This window comes from Lates calcarifer, linkage group LG11 (assembly GCF_001640805.2).
Source record: "Lates calcarifer isolate ASB-BC8 linkage group LG11, TLL_Latcal_v3, whole genome shotgun sequence".
NCBI classification, from domain to species: domain Eukaryota; kingdom Metazoa; phylum Chordata; class Actinopteri; family Centropomidae; genus Lates; species Lates calcarifer.
In genome coordinates, this window is record NC_066843.1 from 7,600,964 (window position 1) to 7,623,060 (window position 22,097).

The 22,097-nt window shown below is 41.2% G+C and overlaps 4 protein-coding genes across 5 annotated transcripts; 1 reads left to right on the forward strand and 3 right to left on the reverse strand.

Annotated features, from left to right (window-relative positions):
* The first annotated feature begins 199 nt into the window (after nucleotides 1-199).
* On the forward strand, nucleotides 200-11,789 carry dnmt1 (DNA (cytosine-5-)-methyltransferase 1). Its single transcript, XM_018705069.1, has 34 exons — nucleotides 200-399; nucleotides 889-925; nucleotides 1,343-1,450; nucleotides 1,545-1,785; nucleotides 1,914-1,986; nucleotides 2,102-2,186; nucleotides 2,285-2,325; nucleotides 2,407-2,461; nucleotides 2,563-2,646; nucleotides 2,761-2,870; nucleotides 3,000-3,118; nucleotides 3,258-3,350; nucleotides 3,467-3,618; nucleotides 3,881-4,068; nucleotides 5,677-5,857; nucleotides 5,990-6,087; nucleotides 6,315-6,462; nucleotides 6,557-6,672; nucleotides 6,753-6,954; nucleotides 7,034-7,167; nucleotides 7,257-7,436; nucleotides 7,530-7,754; nucleotides 7,850-8,042; nucleotides 8,176-8,266; nucleotides 8,364-8,504; nucleotides 8,634-8,916; nucleotides 9,025-9,166; nucleotides 9,388-9,554; nucleotides 9,688-9,865; nucleotides 9,954-10,149; nucleotides 10,249-10,412; nucleotides 10,607-10,723; nucleotides 11,296-11,389; nucleotides 11,497-11,789. The coding sequence occupies exons 1-34, from the start codon at nucleotides 353-355 to the stop codon at nucleotides 11,532-11,534; spliced, it is 4,521 nt and encodes a 1,506-aa protein (XP_018560585.1). The 5' UTR covers nucleotides 200-352; the 3' UTR covers nucleotides 11,535-11,789.
* Nucleotides 11,790-12,225: 436 nt separating this feature from the next.
* On the reverse strand, nucleotides 12,226-14,968 carry eif3g (eukaryotic translation initiation factor 3, subunit G). Its single transcript, XM_018705072.2, has 10 exons — nucleotides 14,847-14,968; nucleotides 14,709-14,755; nucleotides 13,906-13,994; nucleotides 13,610-13,669; nucleotides 13,428-13,532; nucleotides 13,098-13,293; nucleotides 12,855-12,965; nucleotides 12,619-12,755; nucleotides 12,409-12,515; nucleotides 12,226-12,330 (listed from the first exon to the last, which is right to left on the reverse strand). Exons 1-10 carry the CDS (start codon nucleotides 14,867-14,869, stop codon nucleotides 12,315-12,317), a joined length of 891 nt encoding a protein of 296 aa, XP_018560588.1. The 5' UTR covers nucleotides 14,870-14,968; the 3' UTR covers nucleotides 12,226-12,314.
* A 679-nt stretch (nucleotides 14,969-15,647) lies between these two features.
* Nucleotides 15,648-17,183, reverse strand: p2ry11 (purinergic receptor P2Y11). The gene is made up of 2 exons (XM_051073728.1): nucleotides 17,041-17,183; nucleotides 15,648-16,820 (listed from the first exon to the last, which is right to left on the reverse strand). The coding sequence occupies exon 2, from the start codon at nucleotides 16,753-16,755 to the stop codon at nucleotides 15,832-15,834; it is 924 nt and encodes a 307-aa protein (XP_050929685.1). The 5' UTR covers nucleotides 16,756-16,820; nucleotides 17,041-17,183; the 3' UTR covers nucleotides 15,648-15,831.
* Nucleotides 17,184-17,319: 136 nt separating this feature from the next.
* ppan (peter pan homolog) lies at nucleotides 17,320-22,033 on the reverse strand. Of its 2 annotated transcripts, XR_007814076.1 has the most exons (13): nucleotides 21,836-22,033; nucleotides 21,318-21,488; nucleotides 21,064-21,165; nucleotides 20,931-20,981; nucleotides 20,560-20,730; nucleotides 20,273-20,349; nucleotides 19,910-20,017; nucleotides 19,686-19,809; nucleotides 19,520-19,598; nucleotides 19,198-19,327; nucleotides 18,953-19,110; nucleotides 18,069-18,863; nucleotides 17,320-17,658 (listed from the first exon to the last, which is right to left on the reverse strand). XR_007814076.1 is itself a non-coding variant. In XM_018704992.2 (12 exons), exons 1-12 carry the CDS (start codon nucleotides 21,848-21,850, stop codon nucleotides 18,442-18,444), a joined length of 1,608 nt encoding a protein of 535 aa, XP_018560508.2. In that variant the 5' UTR covers nucleotides 21,851-22,033; the 3' UTR covers nucleotides 17,320-18,441. The 2 variants fall into 2 exon arrangements, 1 of the variants encoding a protein (XP_018560508.2); XM_018704992.2 differs by having other exon boundaries at nucleotides 17,320-18,863.
* Between the last annotated feature and the right edge of the window lie 64 nt (nucleotides 22,034-22,097).

Here is a 22,097-nt window from a genome sequence, read left to right on the forward strand (position 1 = left end):
TTATGCATTTAAAAACGTGACAATTACTTTTGTCTTTTATAAATCATAGGTTAAACGTAAATGTGTTTCGTATTGCAAACAATGCATTCGACAGGAACATAAGACGTCCCACACTGAAAGCGTTTTACCCATACACGACTGTAGTGGTACAGTCCACAACACCCGGGTTTCCGCGCGAAAAGACGGCCCGCGCGCCCGAATCGCTTATAGCATCCATTGCGAGATCCAGCACGCGTCAGGCAGTCACGGTGGAGACGCTGTGGTTCACACCGGCGGGTTTAAACACGGTTTTAACGGATTTTAACGAAGTTTTTTATCTTTCTTGTCTTACACGTTTAGCTAGCTGTTTATCATGCCAGCCAAGACTTCCCTGTCTCTGCCAGAGGATGTCAGGAAAAGGTAACGTTAGTAACCTGAATGCTAATAACAGTTGATGTCCTGGTGATGTAGCATGTCTGCTGCTTGTTGTCATAGTTCAGAAGCAGCAGCAGCAACAACAGCAGCAGCAGTGAAACCCGAATAAAGCTGCACGAAACCTACCCTGGTTGTCATGAGCGGGGCCACCACTTTTTCTTTCGCCTGTGCTAGCAGCTGCAGCTAGCGTTAGCTTGTTGCCACTGGACAGTCAAAGCTGATGCCGCATACAGAGTTAGCCCCTCTAATAACGTTAGCCAGTTAGCATCTGTCAATGGATGGAGCAGCGCGTGAGATTTGGCGCCACTCAGGAAGTTTTGCTACCTGTGTTTCTGCTAGCTTGCTGTTACACTGATTTTTATCGTGACATCGTTGGCGGGGAATGTGCTCCGAGATGATATATCCTCTGTGGCACTTAAGTTAACGAACTGAAGCGTTGTTTTTGACAGCGTTGTTTTTGCCTTTGTTCTTCAGGCTGCAGGTGCTGGATGAGGATGGATTTTCAGACGAGGTGGGTTCCGTGTCTAATTACTGCACCTGAAAGCCTGGATGTCATTTGTATAACTGTTCGCTAAGTGTTGTGTGTAATGCTCACAGGACCACTGGAGATGGTTGTAGATTAACAGTACAGTGTCACCTCAAAGGGAAGCTCCACCCTCAATTGGATTTCATTTAATTGCAATATGTAACATCGTTTATTTCAATTGTAATGTGTGAATTTGAATGAGTCTCTCAATACACTTGGCAGCAAAGGGATGAAGTGTACAGATGATGCCATATAGTACATAGTCACGGGGGTGCTCCATGCATTCCCTGCATCCTTTGAAAAACAATTTGTATTATTTGTATTACTATGAACTGCTAAACTATCTTTTAAAATGCTTTCAGTGTTTTAAAAGTTTAAAACTTTCTTAAAATGCAATTTCAGGATCATGTCAAAGAGAAGCTCAGGTTGGTGCAGGACTTCCTGCATGTTGATGCTCAGGACCAGCTGACCAGCCTGGAGGAAAAGATGAAAAGTTCAGAGATCTCAATGGTTAGTGACTTTTCGAGATATCTGAATCATTACTAATCCCAGAACTTTAATGCTTATTTCCTGTGATGTGACGTATGCCCCATGCTTTCCTCAGGAGATTTACATCTCAAAAGTAAAATCCTTGCTCGGAAAAGAGCTTAATCTTGAAAATGGCTCACATGTTGATGGCATGGAGAAGAATGGAAAGACAAATGGTTTCACAAACGGTTCCCACAAAGATGAGGACGGTGAAGATGTAACCATGGACATGCATGAGGAGGAGGAAGCAGTCAAATCACCAACTGCTCCTAAGGGAAAGGGTGGACGCAGGAGCAAGGCAAATTCCGACAATAAAAGTAAGTTTGAGGTTTCTTATTAATATTTAACATCTACTGACTGCATTCAAAGATGGAGATAACTTGCCTATTTAAATCCTTTAAAACAGTGGAATAGGAAAAAGTAATCTTGTTTTTCTTCTTTATAGAGTCTCCGGTTAGTACCAGGGTCACAAGAAACAGTGGGAAACAGCCAACCATCTTGTCAATGTTCTCTAAAGTGTGCGTATATATATTTTATTTTGTGCTCTATAATTTCTCATTCACATTTTTAGCAGTTCAACTTTTTAATATACAAGTGTCTATATTCTGTTTTAAAAGTAAATCTGTCTTGCAGTCAAAAGCGCAAGTCTGAAGACTTAAATGGTGAAGCCACTAATGGGCAAAATGAACTGAAGAAAGAGGAAGATGATGCTGAGGAGGTGAAGCATTTTTATGTACTAGTGAGACAAACTGCAAGAGTTGGTGCAGTTCTCAGGGTCTGGTATATAACATTGCACTACTTTCAAATCTGTTGTAGTCTCGGGAAGAGAAGCGTCTCAAAGTGGACTCCAGTGACAAGTAAGTCTTTTGCCCTCTGAACATTAATGATGGTGATGGAGCTCAATCAAATGAAGGTACTAAATGATTGTTTTTATGCAGTGCTGCTCCAGAAGAATCAAAGAGTGAGATGATTAAATCGGTTTCTGCTGCAAAGGTAATGAATTGTGTAATTCAGTTCAGTGTCACAGCTGTAAACACTTGTAAGCATGACAGCCTGTTTAATATTTGTCTTTTTTTCTTTTCCTTTTTTTTAAGACACCACCACCCAAATGCCCAGACTGCAGACAATACTTGGATGATTCAGATCTAAAATTCTTTCAAGGGGATCCTGATAATGCGGTGAGAATTGTCAAGTTTATGGCCATTCAAGAGCAAAGTTTGTTTGAAAAATATAAGTACATGTATTGACTAGATGCATGTGAAACCTGAAACAATTCTTCTTTTTGTCTTCAGCTGGATGAACCAGAAATGTTAACAGATGAGCGCCTCTCCTTGTTTGACTCAAATGAAGATGGATTTGAGAGCTATGAGGATCTACCTCAGCACAAGATTACAAACTTCAGGTAGGTGACTGTTGGCCTTGTCTAGAGGAACAAGCATGTTCTTTCTAGTAGCATTGCATTACATGCTTTTTTTTAACTGCAAAACTTGAGGTTTTTGTCAGTTATAGTGTTGACTGTTATGTCTTACAGTGTGTATGACAAGCGTGGCCACCTTTGTCCATTTGACTCTGGACTGATTGAGAAGAACGTCGAGCTCTACTTCAGCTGTGTTGTCAAACCGATCTATGATGACAACCCTTGCTTGGATGGTATGAATACCCCACATTTCAAGAACCAGAACGTGTTGCTTGTACATTACCTTTAGGCCTTTGCAGCCATAAACATTTACCTATGTGTATGAGTTTTTGTTATTGTGTTCATTTGTGTTTTTTTTTTTTTTTTTATCAGGTGGTGTTCCAGCAAAGAAACTCGGACCTATCAATGCCTGGTGGATCACAGGTTTTGATGGTGGAGAAAAAGCTTTAATTGGTTTCACTACAGGTAAATCTTTCTTAAATGTATATTATTTTTTGTTAGGTTTTCTGCTCTAAATTAAATGCGTTCTTCCCTCTCTATGTATGATGTACGAATGGCTAATATCCATCTTCATTATCCAGCTTTTGCTGATTACATCTTAATGCAGCCAAGTGAGGAGTATGCACCCATCTTCGCATTGATGCAAGAGAAGATCTATATGAGCAAGATAGTGGTGGAATTCCTCCAGAAGAATCCTGATGCTACTTATGAGGATCTTCTCAACAAGATTGAGGTGAGGGCTTGTCTACAATATTTTCAGAAAATGATGTAGACAAGTTGTGGTAGCACTGAAACAATTAGTCAGTTTAGTGATTAATAAAATAACAAATTTTGTAGTTTGAGAACAAAGGCAATGATACTGTGTGATTTTTATATTCCATTTCTTTTGACATTTTGCTAACAAAATTATTAAATCACTTTGCAAGAGAATGTAGCTCTTGTCACTGTAAGACAATACCAGGACACTGACCAGCTTTTGTTCCTCCTGCCCCCAGACAACCGTGCCTCCTGCAGGGCTAAACTTCAACTGTTTCACTGAAGATACACTGCTGCGCCACGCCCAGTTCGTGGTGGAGCAGGTGGAGAGCTATGATGAGGCCGGCGACTCTGATGAGCAGCCCATCATTGTTACACCCTGCATGAGAGACCTGATCAAGCTCGCAGGAGTCACTCTAGGGAAGAGGTACGACTAAAAAATGATGAGATTAGGGTTTGGTTTCCTTTGTTTTGGCAGCTCAGTCTTCTTGGTTGCAAAGTGAATATGCTGAGCTTTTTCCCTCTCAAGGTTTTGCGCTAAATTTTGAATTATTGTACCATTCATACAGCATGCAAGTAAGCTTTCCATAGCTGCTGTGGGTCAAAATAAACACAAACTTGAGCAGTGTTCATTCTGTGTATTTAACTTGAGTGAAACCCATTTGCAGCTCTACTCCAGTTTCTAGCAGCAGCTCCTTTGCAGCACAAATGCTTCAAGATTTTGAAATTATCAGTTTTATTTTATTTTTTTTGCTTATGTTCCTGTATTTCTGCTCCACGCTCCTTGTTCTCCCTGATGTCTAACACTCCTTTGACATTTCCTAATGCAGCATGCTGCTGTACTGGTAGGTAGGCCTTGTTGTGAATGCATCCTTAGCTTGTATGGTGGTGTGTTAGTGTGAAGCATTAGAGGCTATATGGACGAAAAGAGCGCTATACCAGAGTTCACGCTAGAATTTTATTTCCAGTTTTATTTATTTTGTATGTTATTTTTTGGCTTTTACATTGTAGTTTATTTTAGTTTATATGGCACATTTGAATTCTGGCCATATAACACCTGGGTGAGTGGACCAGTGTCCATAAGTTATCTTGACTCAGTTGCAAATGTTTGCTCTACAAGTAAAAAAAAAAAAATCTCTTGTGACATGTTTACATATACATTTAAAAATGGCGTATAAAGTATAATTGGATGGACTGAGCCCAAAAGGTAACTCGTAGACAAAGGAAGTAGTTTTTCAATTCAGACTTAATCTACATGCCAAAGTATCCTCCTAAAAAATAGATAGATAAATAATTTTTTTAAAAATCAGTCGAAGGCTTGGACTTGAACAGTGTCTCTTAAGGGGTTTCCTTACTGTGCTTAATCATGCTACAATAAGCCCTGGGCTTCCAAGTCTTAAGGTAGGATATCCTCACTGCCATGATCACTTGTTAACCACCAGGATTAGAATGTAAAATATGCATTATTTATTTTGTTAAAACTCAAATACATCTGACATCAGTGCTGTGAAATTGTATTGCTATTTGATGAGCCTCTTATTTGTACATTATTAACCTTGAGCTTAATGTGTGATGTCCTGGGTTAATTAGAGTAATACAGAATATAAAACAAAGTCAAGTTACGTCTTGAGTTAAGATCCTGTTGAAATAATTGACTGCGAGAATCATTACAAAGGAAATCTTGACATCAAAGTTCATTCATAACTTGGTGAATGGGGGAAAAACAGGTGGTTTGCTGTTAGATGAGATCAAAGTACATTCACTAAACCTTCAAATATGACTAAGTGATTGTCGTTTCCTCTGCAGGCCAGAGTGTTTGGAAAGAACTTTATTGGCCAGTTGCATCTAACGGGAACTCTGCATTGTACATCTTGTCTGTCTGGTTTCGTTTGCTTGTTTCTTATGTTGCATGGCCTGATGCTGTGGTGTGTTGAAGGCCAGGGGCTTCATAATGCCATCGCTCCACATACCATCAGGTATTTGTGCCAAACCAAACAGACCTCTCCTCTGAACACAAACTTTGTTCTGCTGACAGGAGGGCTGCCAGAAGACAGGCCATTCGTCACCCGACAAAGATAGAGAAGGACAGTAAGGGACCGACTAAAGCGACCACTACCAAGCTGGTCTACCAAATCTTTGATACCTTCTTCTCTGATCAAATAGAGCAGAACGATAAAGAGAGTGGAGTCAAAAGACACCGTTGTGGAGTCTGTGAGGTGAGTAACTCAAAATAAAGCCCTGCTGTTAAAACTGGCCTCTCCTTCATTATTTTATTCAACAGTTCATTTGATTTGACTTCTCTTCCATTCTTAGTCAAACTCCACATGGTTTTCTTTGTCTGCCTTCAGGTTTGCCAATCTCCTGACTGTGGCAAATGTACAGCTTGCAAGGACATGATCAAATTTGGAGGAAGTGGCAAAAGCAAGCAAGCTTGTAAGCAGAGAAGGTGAGCATGTTTCTCAGCAGTTAGCCAGTCTTAAGCTGCAGGCTATAAATGCCTCCCTGAATGTGTGTTCCCAAAGGATTTGTTGTTGGAGTCTTTGTGTTTAGTTGCTTGATGTGTTATTAGCACCTGAATCTTTCAAACTATATACTATACACTGTTACAGTGACATGGTACATATCTCTATAGTCCTTAATTCCTCTTTTGTCAATATACATCCCTGTGTTTAGATGCCCAAATCTTGCCGTAAAGGAGGCTGAAGACGATGAGAACATTGAAGAGGAAGATGTTCCAGTGGAGAAGACTAAAAAGGTTGCTTCTGCTAAGAGGAAGAAGCAGACCCAGTGCAAACTGACATGGATTGGAGAACCTGTTCAGGTATTTGTTTTCTCCCCCTTGGTTGTTTTTCTGTCAAGCATGGGAAGCCAGCAGCAAGTGTATATAAAGTAGATCTGTCTCCTGTCCCCTTCAGACAGAGGGAAAGAAGCAGTACTACAAGAAGGTCTCTGTGAATGATGAAGTGCTGGAGGTGGGAGACTGTGTCTCAGTTTCATCAGAGGATCCATCCATTCCTCTGTATCTGGCAAGGTGTGACATTTTTAGAGAGACATTCCGCAATAAGTCTTTGTTAGAGTGGCCTTGTATAAACCTAATCATGTACTCCTCAGGATCACATCACTGTGGGAGGACGCCAGTGGAAAGATGTTCCATGCCCATTGGTTCCTGCGTGGGATTCACACAGTGCTGGGAGAGTCCTCTGATCCCCTGGAGCTTGTTATTGTGGACGAGTGTGAAGACATGTTGCTCAATTATGTCCAAGGCAAAGTGAACGTCACATATAAGCCCCCATCTAACAACTGGTTTATGGAGGTAAGTTAATTTAACAGCATGTTCATTTGTAATTCAGTATTTATTTTTCTTGATCTCATGGTTATTCGTTGTGTTTTAGGGTGGCATGGATGTTGACCTCAAGGTGATTGATGATGATGGCAAGAGTTTTTTCTATCAGTTCTGGTACGACACAGAGTTCGCCCGCTTTGAGACACCTCCTAAGACCACTCCATCAGAAGACTGCAAGTTCAAGTAAGCACCACACGTGTGTTTGTACTGGACATGTGATCTTCTTCCCTCACGTTTCCTAACCTTGTAGATGTGCTCCGTTTTTCTTTTAGGTTCTGTGGCAGCTGTGATAGGACTAAGGAAAGAGAGCGACAGGAAATTCCTCAGGCGTTTGAGCCCCTGGAGAATGAAGACAACGACTCCAAGGCTTTGTATGCTCTGGCTTGCTTTAAGGGGGAACAGTTCAGGGTGGGAGACGGCATCTACTTGCCCCCTGAGGGTTTTAATTTCAGGTGAGTGAAGTGATTAAAAAGTTGTATCTTACTCAGACTTGTACAATGACAAAAATGTTTATGCGACTCACTGCCTCTATTTCCGGCTCTCAGTGTGAAGCCAGCTAGTCCAGTGAAGCGCTCCCATAGGAAAGAGGATGTGGATGAGGAGTTATATCCAGAGTATTACAGGAAATCCTCAGACTACATTAAGGGGTCAAATCTGGACGCTCCAGAGCCCTTCCGCATCGGGCGCATCAAGGAGATTTTCTGTCACAGGCGTAGCAACGGGAAACCTGACATGTCCGAGGTCAAACTGCGACTCTACAAGTTCTACAGGTAAGAGGAGTTACAACTTAATTGGTTGTCTTTAAGGGTTTAGTTTGTAACATATGACGTTTGAGAGTTAACTGTCTTTTTTTCTCTTCTCCCAGGCCTGAGAACACTCACAAAGGTGTCAAAGCTAGTTACCACACAGACATCAACCAGCTGTACTGGAGTGATGAAGAAGTGACTGTCAGCATGTCTGAGGTGCTCGGCCGCTGTCAAGTAGAATATGGAGAGGACCTGAATGAGTCAGTCCAGGACTATTCCAGTGGTGGACCAGACCGTTTCTATTTCCTAGAGGTAGTGTCTGTCAATACAGCTAATACTGATGAGTTCCAGAAGATCAAAATGTTGAACCGAACTGGAAACACTGTTTAAAATCAGTTGAGACAATGCCAACACTTGTGTTCTCATACATATTCCTCTCTCATAGGCCTATAACGCAAAATCAAAAAGCTTTGAAGACCCTCCAAATCATGCTCGCTCGTCTGTTCATAAAGGCAAAGGAAAGGGCAAAGGGAAAGGTAAACATTCAAACATAAAAACACTGATATTTTTTAATCCTAAATTGGTTTTAGGCTCACTGAAATCCTAACCAACGATCCTGTCATTCTCTACAAGGTAAAGGCAAAGGAAAGGCATCTGCTGCACAGGAACCACAGGAAACTCAGACTGAACCACAGGCACCTAAAGTGCCCAAATATCGCACACTGGATGTGTTCTCTGGCTGTGGTGGACTCTCTGAAGGCTTCCACCAGGCTGGTAAGTGCTTGTTCTATGCCACTTATGAAATATGCTCTCCCACAAACATTGACATGTATAGAAGTATGGGCAGCTATAATTTTATATTTCAGTGCAATAGTGAAAACATGACTGCTGGTCACCCCTCAGGTATCTCTGAGACTCTGTGGGCCATTGAGATGTGGGAGCCTGCAGCACAGGCCTTTAGGCTCAACAACCCCGGCACCACAGTGTTCACTGAGGACTGCAACATCTTGCTGAAGTTGGTCATGTCTGGAGAGAAGACTAATTCTCTTGGCCAGAAGCTGCCTCAGAAAGGTGACGTTGAGATGCTGTGTGGAGGACCTCCTTGCCAAGGGTTCAGTGGGATGAACCGTTTCAACTCTCGCACTTATTCCAAATTCAAGAATTCACTTGTGGTCTCTTATCTCAGGTCAGCAGATTCTCATTTTGACTTTTAGACTACATGACATTTTCCTCCTTTATAGATCATACAGTCCCTCTGTGCACATTTTAAAATAAGTTTTTCTCTTTGTTGCAGTTACTGTGATTACTACAGACCAAAGTTTTTCCTGCTTGAGAATGTGAGGAACTTTGTGTCATTCAAAAACTCCATGGTGCTAAAGCTAACTCTACGCTGTCTTGTGCGCATGGGCTACCAGTGTACTTTTGGTGTCCTTCAGGTGGGTCTAACTGTCCTGACTGTTGTATTTGTGCCTGCAAAACTGCACAACCGGACCTAATTTTGTTGTTTACATGAATATTTCAAAAGTCATTCTTTCAAATGTGAGGATCCCAGCTGAAAATAAGTTAGTCTGCCTTCTCATTACTATGTGATGCCAGTATTTTTATGATGACAGCTTCATTAGACAACTAACATGCTCAGTGCTCCCCTCTTCAACAGGCTGGTCAGTATGGTGTTGCCCAGACCCGTCGCAGGGCTATCATCCTGGCTGCGGCTCCTGGAGAGAAGCTGCCTCGCTACCCTGAGCCTCTGCACGTGTTTGCTCCCAGAGCTTGCTCGCTGAGCGTGGTGGTGGATGAAAAGAAATACGTCAGTAATGTCACACGGTAATGTAAACGTCCTCTGTTGTCCTGTTATTGATTTGTAATTCTACATCACCAACCTGTATGGCTCCTCAAATAGATCATAACAGCGCTCCAGTGTGTCTGTCATCAGACTAAATTTTCTGTCTTACAACAGAGGTAATGGAGGAATCTACAGAACCATCACTGTCCGAGACACCATGTCTGACCTGCCTGAGATTCGCAATGGTGCAGCTGCATTGGAGATTTCCTACAACGGGGAGCCTCAGTCTTGGTTCCAGAGGCAGATCAGGGGCACACAGTATCAGCCTATCCTCAGAGATCATATCTGCAAGGTCAGCTGTCTCACACTAAATGCATTACTTATCTAATTAAAAAAAAACACCTGTTTTATAACACGATGCATAATCTTTGTGTTCTCAGGACATGAGTGCTCTGGTTGAGGGTCGAATGCGTCACATCCCCTTGGCTCCAGGCTCCGACTGGAGGGATCTTCCCAACATCGAGGTTCGGCTCAAAGATGGCACCATGACCAAGAAACTGCGATACACTCACTCCGATAAAAAGAATGGACGCAGCAGCACTGGTGCACTTAGAGGTGTTTGCACTTGTGCAGGAGGTATGCAGGTCTAGTTTTCTACTTGGAATAATTGAAATTACAAAGCTTACATTTCTAGTTTCAAGGCATCTCTAATGCTTATGTTTATGCATTGTTTAGGGAAGCCATGTGACCCTGCAGACAGGCAGTTTAACACCTTGATCCCCTGGTGTCTGCCCCACACTGGTAACCGTCACAATCACTGGGCTGGACTCTACGGTAGATTGGAGTGGGATGGCTTCTTCAGCACAACTGTCACCAACCCTGAACCCATGGGCAAGCAGGTACATTAACTTTTTTTGTTTTTTAAGAATCCTCAGCTAACCCAGATTTCAGGAGATGATTGAAATTTATGTTGAATCAAATGACTTCTAGTTTGACCAGAAAATGTATACTAATGGGAGATCAAATGAAGTGATGCCTCTAAGGACTGTAACAGATTTCCTGCCTCTGCAACTTATTTGCATTTTAATTCCAGGGCCGTGTTCTGCATCCTGAGCAGCACAGAGTGGTTAGTGTGAGGGAGTGTGCACGCTCTCAGGGATTCCCTGACACCTACCGCTTCTTTGGAAACATCCTGGACAAACACAGACAGGTAAAAACCGCAACTTCATTGAAAGCCTACTTGAAGAGCAAGCGGAGGTTGGAAAGATTTGATCTTTTAATTCCAAATTACGTTTGCTCTTGCATGCCAAAACCTGTTATCTGACAGTGTCACTTTTGTTTCCCAAATACTTGGGAAGATGTTGGCATCTGTCCTGTTTTCCTTTTTATGTGGATATTAAGGTTTGTATGATAACAATTCAAATGACAAACCCACAGATGGTTATCACCAACTCTGTTTTTCCTGCTATTTCTACAGAGCTTGATAGCATCTTTCAGCTGATTGTTTTGGTTTCGTGGCCACAGATTTCTTATTTAGGTTCACTCTTGCGGCTCTTGTAGAATTGTTATTGGTGGTGCTATAAGATAGCATTGTGTTTATAGTGCTCTGCTGCCCTCAAGTGGCCAGAAATAAAAAAAAAAAAACTGCAGGATTAAATACTTCATATTGAATATACAACCAATTGCAAATGGTTTCTCAATAAAATTTAAAAGGACATTTAAGTTATGACACTTAATATTTGTAGACTCATCTAACTGCTTCTTTCTGTTGCTGCCTCTTAGGTTGGAAATGCTGTGCCTCCTCCACTCTCCAGGGCCATAGGCCTGGAGCTTAAGAAGTGTGTCATGGAGAGAATGAAGGAAGAACAAGCAACTGGTAAATAATTTCTCTTAATTACATATTTTTTTGTTATTCCTAATGGATATTCAGCATTGGCATATGCAGAAATCATTGTACAAATGCATATTTATTTCCCTCCACAGAGAATATCAAACAAGAGAAGATGGAGGTCTCTGATTAGTCCCTCATCACCTTCCCAGCAAGAGTCGGTTCCACAAATCCTGATGCTGATGTGTCGGGCAATCATTTCTTTTAAATAAGCTGGCTATCAACTGTGTCACTAAGTGGCCACCATGGACATTTTGTGCAGTGCCGTTCCATGTTGTTTTAAATGTGCTTTTAATCATGATGATGTTGGGAAATGTTCACTTAATGTGGGATAAATTGTATGTAGTTTTTTATATGTAATATTTCAATAAAGCTCTTACTAAATTGATTACTTTGAATTTAATTATAATAGACTAGTGAACAAGGCTGGTTATATGGTTCAAAGGCTTAAGTATTCATGTCAGCTACGTTCAGTTTATTTTCAACAAGCTGAATGCAGTTAGTGATCATTTGTTAGTGGTTTCTGAATTTGAATGTTGAGAAAAATATGCAAATATCATGGTTTTGAATTACACTGATAATATTGCTGTTCTCAGCAATTCAAAACAAGGTGGTAGCATATGAAAACTAGAAACTTTGATCAGATAAAATGTTCTAGCACTTATTTGTATAGGAAACTGATCTTAAGATGGCTTTACAAGTCTAACCACCGAGCAATGACTTTAGCGTCAATAAAATGTAAGAACTTGGTTCAACACGGTCAGAACAATTGCCTGGGAAATTAATCTCTTCAAACTATGAGGGAAATAATAAGGGAACTGTGATAACAATTACTCTTTATTTAGGTAACAGCCATATTTTACCACAACAATAAAAATCTGGCATCATCCTGGAATATATTCTGGTGGACTCCTCAGTTGTTTGACGGTCTACAAAGAGAGATAAGGTTTGTCAGCAAGAATAAATACAATGCTTTACTACTTTGACAAAATTGAAAAGCAACTTACTTGGCCCATTCAACATTGAGAATAAGATGATCATATCCAAATCCTGACACTCCTGCAATAGCTCTGGCTGCATCCTCCCGACGATGGAAACTGATAAAAGCAAAGCCCTGCAAGAGACGCAGTACATAATTGATGGATAATAGTCAAAATATACTAAATCCCTCTAACCTTAAATGTGCAGCTCTTTGTATTGTTAAAATGAGCACTGACCTTGGACTGTCCAGTGTTCTTGTCCTTGGCCAGATAGATCCTCGAGATGGAGCCAAACGGTCTGAAGAGCTCCTGCAAATCTGTCTCACGGGTGTCCTCGGACAAGTTGGTCACACGGATGGTGGCATTGTCATCAGCTGTCAGGTGATACACAGTTGTTTATACCAGGCAATACTCTGGCTGCTGTTAAATGCGCAGAGCCAGCAGATACACTAGCACCACCAACGTACACCCACCTCTGCGATTAGGCTGCATGGACTCCCCTCTTCGCGTGCCTCCATCCCTCAGACTCGGGGGCACATACTTTCCGGTCTTGCTCTGCGCAGGCTGTGCAGGTTCTGGTTCCGCTGGTTAAAGAGAAGAAAAGCAGAATGCATTTGTCATGAAAACCTAAAGAACAACCAGGCGTCAAGTCAAGCAGCAGACCATGGACACAGATCAAAATTATGATGATATTGTGAATGGTGAACTGATGGTACCAGATCCAGCAGGCTTCTCCTTGTCTCCGGTGGAAAGCCCCAGCTGTTCAGCCAGCTCCTTCTGCATTGGGCCCAGGGTGTCCTTGTAGGGACAGCGGGTGGTCCAATGGTCACCTTTGCAAATACGGCAAGACACAATCTTTTGTCCTTTGAGTTTGTTCATGGGATCCTCATCCTGGTCCTGGGCATTCAAGTCCTGCAAGAGGCAAGATACAGATAGATACATTACAGACAAATGCTACAGTTAAAACATGCTTGCAGGCACTATGTGGACTTTTACACATCAGTGAGCAGCAGCAGAGAATCTTAAAGCTCACAATGGATCCTCACCTCTTTGCTGGAAATGAAAGTCATGAAGACATCATCACTGACTGTGGTGGTGGCAACATTAGGACCTGGTGCATCAAACTCAGAGTTGCCAAATTTCTTCCAGTTCTGAAATGAGAGAACAACATAAGATGACATCTTACTTTAACCAGTCATTTTCATCTACTTTCAATTTGAAAACAGACCTTTCTCCTGGCCACAGCTTTTGAGGCTTTTCTTGTCTCAATCTTGAAGGTCCGCACAATCTAGAGGATAAAAAGAGAGCAAATGCACAAAATTTTGCTTACAGTTGTTAAAATGACCAATAATTTCTGACACTTACAAACCACTGTGGCACCAATTAACACATAGACATGCCATGAAACATGCAGTCTATACAAAACTTTAGCAGTGCGAGTGCAATGGTGATTTTAGCAGGCAGAGAACCTATGATATACAGACCAATGAATGCAACAGGCAAATAGCACAGGTGTTAAATTACCTTGAACTTCTTTCCATCATCATCTATTTTATATTCCGTGATAGTTTTTATATTTCCTTTTATGGTTTCCTTCGGGGATGGTAGTGTGCCTGATGAAAGAACATCCAGTTTAGTCAAAGCAAAGACAGAAAGATGTCACAAAGGTAAAGAAATTGTCTTCTATGCTATCCTGGAGCTGTTTGTTTGTGTTGGTCCTGATGTAAAATGAACAAACATCCATTGAGAATGTTAAAACAAAGATACCAATGGTAACAAAGGACATTTTTCTGGATTAAAGATTAATAATTATAGTAGAAATACATTAATTTAGCCATCACTCCCTAAATATTCTACAGCCTGATGCTGATCAGGCTGCCTCTCATCTCTATAACACGCTTCCAGTTTTGAAATGGACTCAATGAACACTCAAATGACAATCTGTACACGTGTGAAGACATAAATCTTTTAATTTACAATTGCAAATTTAGCCATATATAGCATTTAAATCTACCTAAAGCCAGTAACACAGATAACTTGCTAGCGCTAGGCTTGCTAACTCTTAGTTGTCTCTATTGACAGCTAAGCCTACGTCACTGTCACAAGACGATCACACGTTTAATCAACAAAATCGTCAATTCATGCCAGACACTAAACGTCTTTATAAGATCAAATGTCCAAATCAGTTCGGGGTAAATATATTTTAGCTCGAGTTACACACCGGGCAACCACGTGTAAGTGGATGCCACCTAGCCGGCCTCCTCCACCGGGCTCCAGACTACAAGAGCTATGCTAGTAACGGCTAACTGAGCTAACTGACTCTTTACCTTCATCTCCCTCCTCCTCGACTTGGTCAGCCCAGCTGGGCTTGGAGCTGAGGGAAAGAGGTTGGGAAGCAATATTAGATCAATAAAAGACAATTAAGGAGAATAGAAACTATTACAAGTTATTTTGGTAACACTCACTCGTCGTATTCAATCGACGGCATCCTCTCAGCTAGCTTAGCTTCAGGATCGCAAAGACCGGAGCAACGCGAGCCGAGCCGCCACTACATACGCTTCCGGGATTTTAACTTCGCAATAAAAGTACCACGTTTGTTTAACTTTTATCTTCACAATAAAAGTCCTGCATTCTGTTATTAAGCTCAGTCTGAAAAAAGCATTTAATTTATTAGATTAATTTAATTAATTTATTTTCCTCAGCACTAATTCTGGCTATTTTACAGACCCCAGATCCCTGCAGGCACACTCACACTCATTCACTGTGCCTTCAAAGACTGGAACTTGCACTGTGCTGCACTTTAGTACATTCCTCTGCTGCTAAGAGCCATTGCACATTTCATTTTATCCATTGCTCATTTTATTCTGTTTATTTTATTTTATACTATTTTATTTTATTCTGTTCTTATCTTACGTTATTTTTATTTTAATGTACATATGCATAGTGTGTCTATAGTTAGTTTTTCCTGTCTGTATATTTTAAAGTAAAGTGTCTTTGTCTTTTTCTTAAGCCAAAAGCTACTAAACAAAATTTCGTTATGTGTATGCATAATGACAATTAAATTAAAAAAATTAAATCAAATAAAATTCTTGATTCTTGAATACTTTGACCATTTTAGGGCTCATAAAAGCTTTCAAATAAAACTGAAAAACTGGCAAAAAAAAAAAAACAACTTTTTTTTTAAATCTTGCTAAATAAGTATATAAATATATATGAGGCCAGACAGTAAGTGGTTCAAGAAGATGATAATCAAAGATGTTTTCAAATTCAAATTCAAAAAGTTTTATTATAAAAAAAGATTATGTATTAAAGTTAATAATACAGAACAGTAACTTTTGGCAGTTAGAAAAACAGGTCAAGACTTACAGCAAGATCTCCTGTAGAAAGAATTTCTGTGTAGAATCAAGAGTTTTCAACATGAAATAAGGATGTGCTTCTCGTACAGCAGCTCTACTTCCTCATTACTGCAACACTGTTGTCCTCTGCACTCTTCCCACAACAAGCAACTCTTATACTGTCAAACAAAGCCATGTAAAGGATTGGGTGGATGCACATATTCAGAACTGCCAGTCCCTTGGACACTTGGTACATGTTATAGACCCAACAGATGACTGTGTTTTGGATTCTCAGATAGAAGTGATAGAGCTGAAAGAAATGGTAAGGCACAAAGGAAACAGCATACAGCACGAGCATTGACACAACCAGCAGAGCTACCTTGCGTTTCTCCAGTGTGGTCAGACTGACATTTTTATAAACCACCCAAATCACCACACAGTAAGAAGTGAAAGTGACCAGAAAGGGAATGAGACACCCAAACACAGCCAGAAACACTTTGTAATAGAAGTGACTGTTTGCATCCCCATTCTTTTCATAGTAGGACACACACTGAGTCTTATTGAGGTTCTCACAAACTGTGGCAAATTTCAACGCAGGGCAGGAAATGGCTCCTACAATCGTCCAGATGATGACGCTGATGGCCTTGATGTGCACAGGCTCCACGTGGGACCGGGTGAAGAAGGGACACACCAGGGCGACGCATCGGTTCACGCTTATTGCCATGATGAAGAAGATGCTCACGTACAGGTTGCAGGTGAAAAGGAACCTCTCGATTTTACACGCAGCCTCTCCAAACACCCAATGTTTCTCCATTGAATAGTAGGTGATCAGCAGAGGCAGGGTCATGACGTAGAGCAGGTCACTGACGGCCAGGTTACAAGACAGGACGACGCCGGTGTGCCAGTTTCTTCTCTCCCTGACCACCAGCAGCCACAGGGCAAACGCATTTCCTGCCAGGGCAACGATGAACTCGACCCCAAACACAGAGGGCAGCAGGGACATTTGGAACTTCTCACAGCGAGAGAAATCATCCATCATCTTGCTTTCAGCTGAAAGTTATTCAGTTATGAAGATGCTTTCATACAGTTTGTACCCTGCAGTATCTGTAAATGAAAGTATGTGTATGAGGTCACATCAATTTTGACACTATTTTAAGATCAGAGCATTGGCTCATTTGATTTCTGTGGTTACTCATGGAAAACCTTTTTAAACATAGCCTGTATAGCTGTGGTACAGTTTTAACTGTTAGAAAATGTTATACTCTTAAAAAGAAGTTAATTTGATTATTAGAAAGCCAGAAATAAAAAGTTAACCTCCACTTACCAAAAGGAAGACTCTTTCACCAGTGCACTGTTCTGTGAAGCAAACCCCTAAGTGTTCATTTCCTGTGTTGTCTGTAATTCTGAAAAAACTCAGCGACAATCACTGTGACTTCAGGCGTGAAATGTGCTAGAAGTATGGAGGGCAATGAAGCAGGGAAAGTTCCTCTTACCCAGTGCAAAAAATTTCGCAATTTGAAGAAGCAAAACTGTGATGACACAGATGCATTCGCAAAACAGCCTATGAATAGCCTCCAGTGTTAGTGATAAATCATAGGACAGATTACGCGATTAAAGTGTGTTTATAACAAGTCTTATCTGAACAGTGATACAGCAGCAGCAGCTTAATTAGGCAAAACTATATGACACCAGTGAGCAGGTACAGCACCAGTGTGAGCTTATCTCAATTAAAAACAGTGTCAGAACTGTCATGGCATGATCACACCTCGAGACTACACTTTGTTTATGACAACTCTTGACAAAAACTTTATACACTTTTATCCTACTTCCCCATTTTGAACGTGTATTCACTTTGTGGGGATATACTCCCTTTTACGCAGATATGTATCATCTTTTTCCCAGAGGTGTGCCTCCTATTCTTTGAATTGCGCAACTCAAGACGCTAAAAGAAAAAAACAAAAACAAAAAAAACACATCTATCAGTCTCTTATCTTTATTCTTAAGTCACACCAGCAGAGCTTCTGGCCTGGACTAGTTCCTCCCAAACTTCTTTCCTCTAATGTCATTCATGTCGCTCAGAAAAATATATTTGATGCAAAAAAAAAAAAAAAAAAATGAAATTAGCATTAACCCATAGATGTGATTGTTCAGTAAACACAGCATAATGTCCATAATAATATAATCTAAATTCATTCTGTACAGTTAGGTTTTGGATGCTCTATATATAACCACGTACTCTGCATCACATCTAAATTAACTCAAATAATCTAATATTTCCCAAGTCTTCATTTATAACATTTTTCCCACTGAAACGCTAGCTGATCTAATAGATTTTTTTTGATCACTACTTACAACTCAGTCCTTCCATGGAGACAATGGTGGAGAACAGAACAGGAACAGAACAGACTCAAATGCCATGGGTGGGGCTTCTCTCTGGGTTGAAGAGTTGCATTATAGAGCTGGATTCTAAAAACATCAGGGAACATTATCCACTGTGTTGGCAAGATTTTTTTTAAAAACAATTTATTGAAGAAGTACATTTTCAATATTAATTCATACATGTGAAAATATAGCACTTCTGTCCCTCTGCTGATTTCCAGCAATAGACTGTTTCAAACAACGATCAGTCCTGGCTGAGGCACTGATGGCAAATGGATGCTTGCTGCCATCTGGTGCTTCAGCGCAATAAGTCACTCAATGTCTGAGTCCAGAGAGAAGGGTGAGTTCAACCTTTCCCCTTCCTCTGTTTGAATCCTTGCTTCGCTCCTGCACCTTTCTTCTTGAAGCCTGGCTTGCCTTTCTGCCCTTTAGATTTGAATGGTTTGTCCATATTTTTCTTTCCACCAAATGTTTTGTTCCCTTCAAATTTCTTCTTCCCACCATATTTATTATCTCTATCGCCAGGTTTCTTGGCTTGGAATGTCTTTCCTCCAGGCTTCATTTTCTTGCCAAATGATTTCTCCTTGTCCCCGGATTTTTTCCATCCCTTTCCTGTTTTGTCTCTGAGCTGTCGTCCTGGACCATTTCTCTTTGGAGATTTTGTATCTCTGTCTTTTCTCTGTGATTTTCCAGGTGAAAGTTTCCTCTTCTTGGCAGGTGTGTGAGACTTTTCTGAGCCCTTCCTCTTCTTGGCACTAGGGAACATGTCTGCACAGAAAAAGAAAAGTTTTGGTCATTAAATACATTCAAAACAAGACCTAAGAGCTAATATTTTATTGTACACTACTTTTATTCACCTTCGTCGGGCTCCTCTCCTACAGCCTGTCTGTAGTACTCCACCTCATCATCAGATTCGACAGCAGCGACGTGATCGTCCTGCATCCCGGGATCCTCCACCTCACTGTCCTCTTCGGCCTCGGCACGTTTCCGCTTGATGCCCTCCAGGCTCTTTTTCCTGTTGGGGGGGGGGGTTAGTTTTACACTACAACCAAGTGATGACAGAAACAGCAGAAGTAATAAATCTTCTTCAAGGCCAGCTTACTTGTGCTCTTCTTGTTTCGCCTTTTTCAGAGCAACATTCTGCGCCTGCTTTTTCCGCCGATCCTCCTTAACCTTCAACTGGGCCTCCTTTCTGTTCAGGAGCTCCTGTATTTCCTCCTCTGTCTTGGAGACTGCAAAGGTAGTGTACAACAAAATTCCCATTGGAGAGCAGTTTGTGCCGGGTGTACATAAAGCAAGGCAAGCTCTAGATGTATCAGTAAGCGTTTACTTTTAGAGAGAAATCATATAAAAGTCATACTTATTTTTTCATCATGTACACCTGAGCAGCAAGCAAAAAGATTACCGAATGCCGAGTGACTCACTCATTGCATGATAAAGGACGTTCCCTTCTCCCATTCCTTCTTGGATCTTCGTCAGCTGCAGAGTCATGCGAGGACCGATCTGAAGAGAACGACATCCAAAATCAGCTTCCATCCAAGCACAATCTAAATATTGCTTTTAAAAACTTTACAGCCCCTGCACACTCACCTCAGTTAAGCGGACAGCACTCTGCTGGGACGCCATGTTGCCTCTTCCGGAGTAGACCTGCGGCAGTTCGGTTATGTTGTGCTCCCCATCTTGCTCTGCCTCACTTTCTGAAAGGTTGGCCCCCCTGAGAATGGTGACAAGAGCACAGAACGGTTAAGGTACAACACCACTTCGACAATTTTGCAGACTGGTCTCAAGACTGCAAGAATTATACCTTCACTTACTTCAGCAGCAGCTCACTGATGTCCTCAAACTTGCTCATGTTGGGGAACTTCTCCTGCATCAGCTTCTTGACTCCACGGCTCATGCCGACAGGGACGACCTTCAGGCTGCTGCAGGTTGGGAATAACATCATTTGGGTCACTTCTTTGATGTCAAATCAATAAATTCAAAAAAAAAGTTTTAGTATTCTGTGTTGAGGCCCATCAGTGCGTTTACTTTGAACATGCATCACTGAACAGTCAAGTTGTGATTTGTCATCATCTGAGCCCCAAAATCATTAGATTGTTTCACTAAAAATGACATCCTTTAAGAATTAAAATAGATATGACATAATTCCAACATTTAATAGAAATATTTTTACTTACTAATGTCGAAACTCTATTTCCTGAGATTCTTGGTTGTAATTCAGTAGCACGCACCTCTTGATGTTGTTGAGGCTCACCTGGAAAAATTTAAAACACACATTTATCACTAGAATTCAGACCTCTCTTTTAAAGTGCTGAATAGTTGAAGCCTTGAAATGTCAGAAAGCGTTTACTTTTGACAAATCTTCAGGTGAAATCAGAAGACTATACTTTCATCATGCCAACAAGGATTTGAACTTCAGGTCTCTTAAAGTGACACTAATGGGTTGAAAAAAAAAAAAGCATACCTTGTGCACATTGATGGAAGGAAACATGTTTTGGAACATGGTGGCCATGAGTTTGATGTGCATGCCATCAGATCCAAAGTTGTTGAGGATGAGCAGTGGATGATGTGTGAACTGCTGCTCGTGCATCCGGTGCTTCTTCAAAGATGAAACCACATCTTTGATGAGAGAGTACTGTAAAAAGAATGAAAGGTAAGAGTCTTTATAAAAGTGAGGAAAGGTAAGAGTTAAACATGACTTTGGCAGTTTGGGCACATCAGTGCGTTTACTTTGAAAAACATCACAAAACAGTCAAGTATTAAAATGTCATCATCTGTGCCCATTTATCTACAGAACTTGTGTTTTTACTCATGAGTTCACATGCAGTATTTCACCTTCAACACTTTGAAATGAAGCGTGGGACCTTTGGGAAGTCGAGCAAGTCTCTGAAAGAGCAAGGAAGGTTTTGTTAGATGGGTAAAGGTACAGACTTAATAAGTGTTTGTTTATGGTGTGATGTGATCTCACCATGTTGATGCTGCTGGGGGTCTTGCTAAAGATCATGAAGTGTGTCACTCCCAGTGGTCCTGCGATGGCCACAAAGTCTTTCAGCACGTTCTTTTTCTTAACCTGGTGGGAGAAAAGACGAGACAGTTCAGGGTGAGTGTGTATGTGTCAAACTTTTGTTTAAAAATGCAGCACTGTGGCCTCTTCCAGCAGCTGCTTGAGATGGTCTACTAAGTCATATACTGAGGCCAGCTGCTTCAGGCGGACACACGGACCTTCAGAGACTCAGCGGTGTAGGGCTCCAAGACTCTCCTCACGTCCAGGACGAGCTGACCCACGTTTTTCCCGATCTGACCCCGGTGAAACACGAAGGAGTGGGGAACAGTTCCGTAGGTCTCCACGGCCACATGGTTGGCCGTTGCTCGGGCTTTCTTCTGGTTCTTGGTCTAAAAAATACAATATCCACATGATACTGGATTATAAAAACAAACAAAAAAGTGACACCGGGCGAATTCCTGAGAGAAGTTTTTTTGGGGAAAAAACTAGGCATGCTCAAAGTTAACGCGACTAACAAGAGTTACTAGCAGCCAACAGTTTAATGTTAAAGGATCTCTACTTATTTCACTAACATGTTCAGACATTCACCACCAAATACAACTACACAATGGCTTTCTTATTTAACACAAGCAGCACTTTTCACCCATGAACAGTGTTAATCACTGTTCATGGGTGAAAAGTGCCTTTTCAGTATTACCCGGCTAATGCTAACCTGTTAGCACAGGCCGTCACTTACCTTTGATTTCCCCATAATTCAGCGCGATGTGGACCAGGTGAACAAAGTAACACTACCTGTGTCTACAATATATTTATGCTGCAAAGAGAATTAACGCGCATTATGTCGGCAGATATTCAACTCCAGCAACTCAACGGTGGAGCCAACACGTCGTCCTCCACATGGGTCTATCACTATGTGTCACACGCTAATATGTCCGTGTATCTCACATGTCTGGTAGTAGTTCCTAGCTTGTCCGGATAGCTCACAATGCTATTTTCTG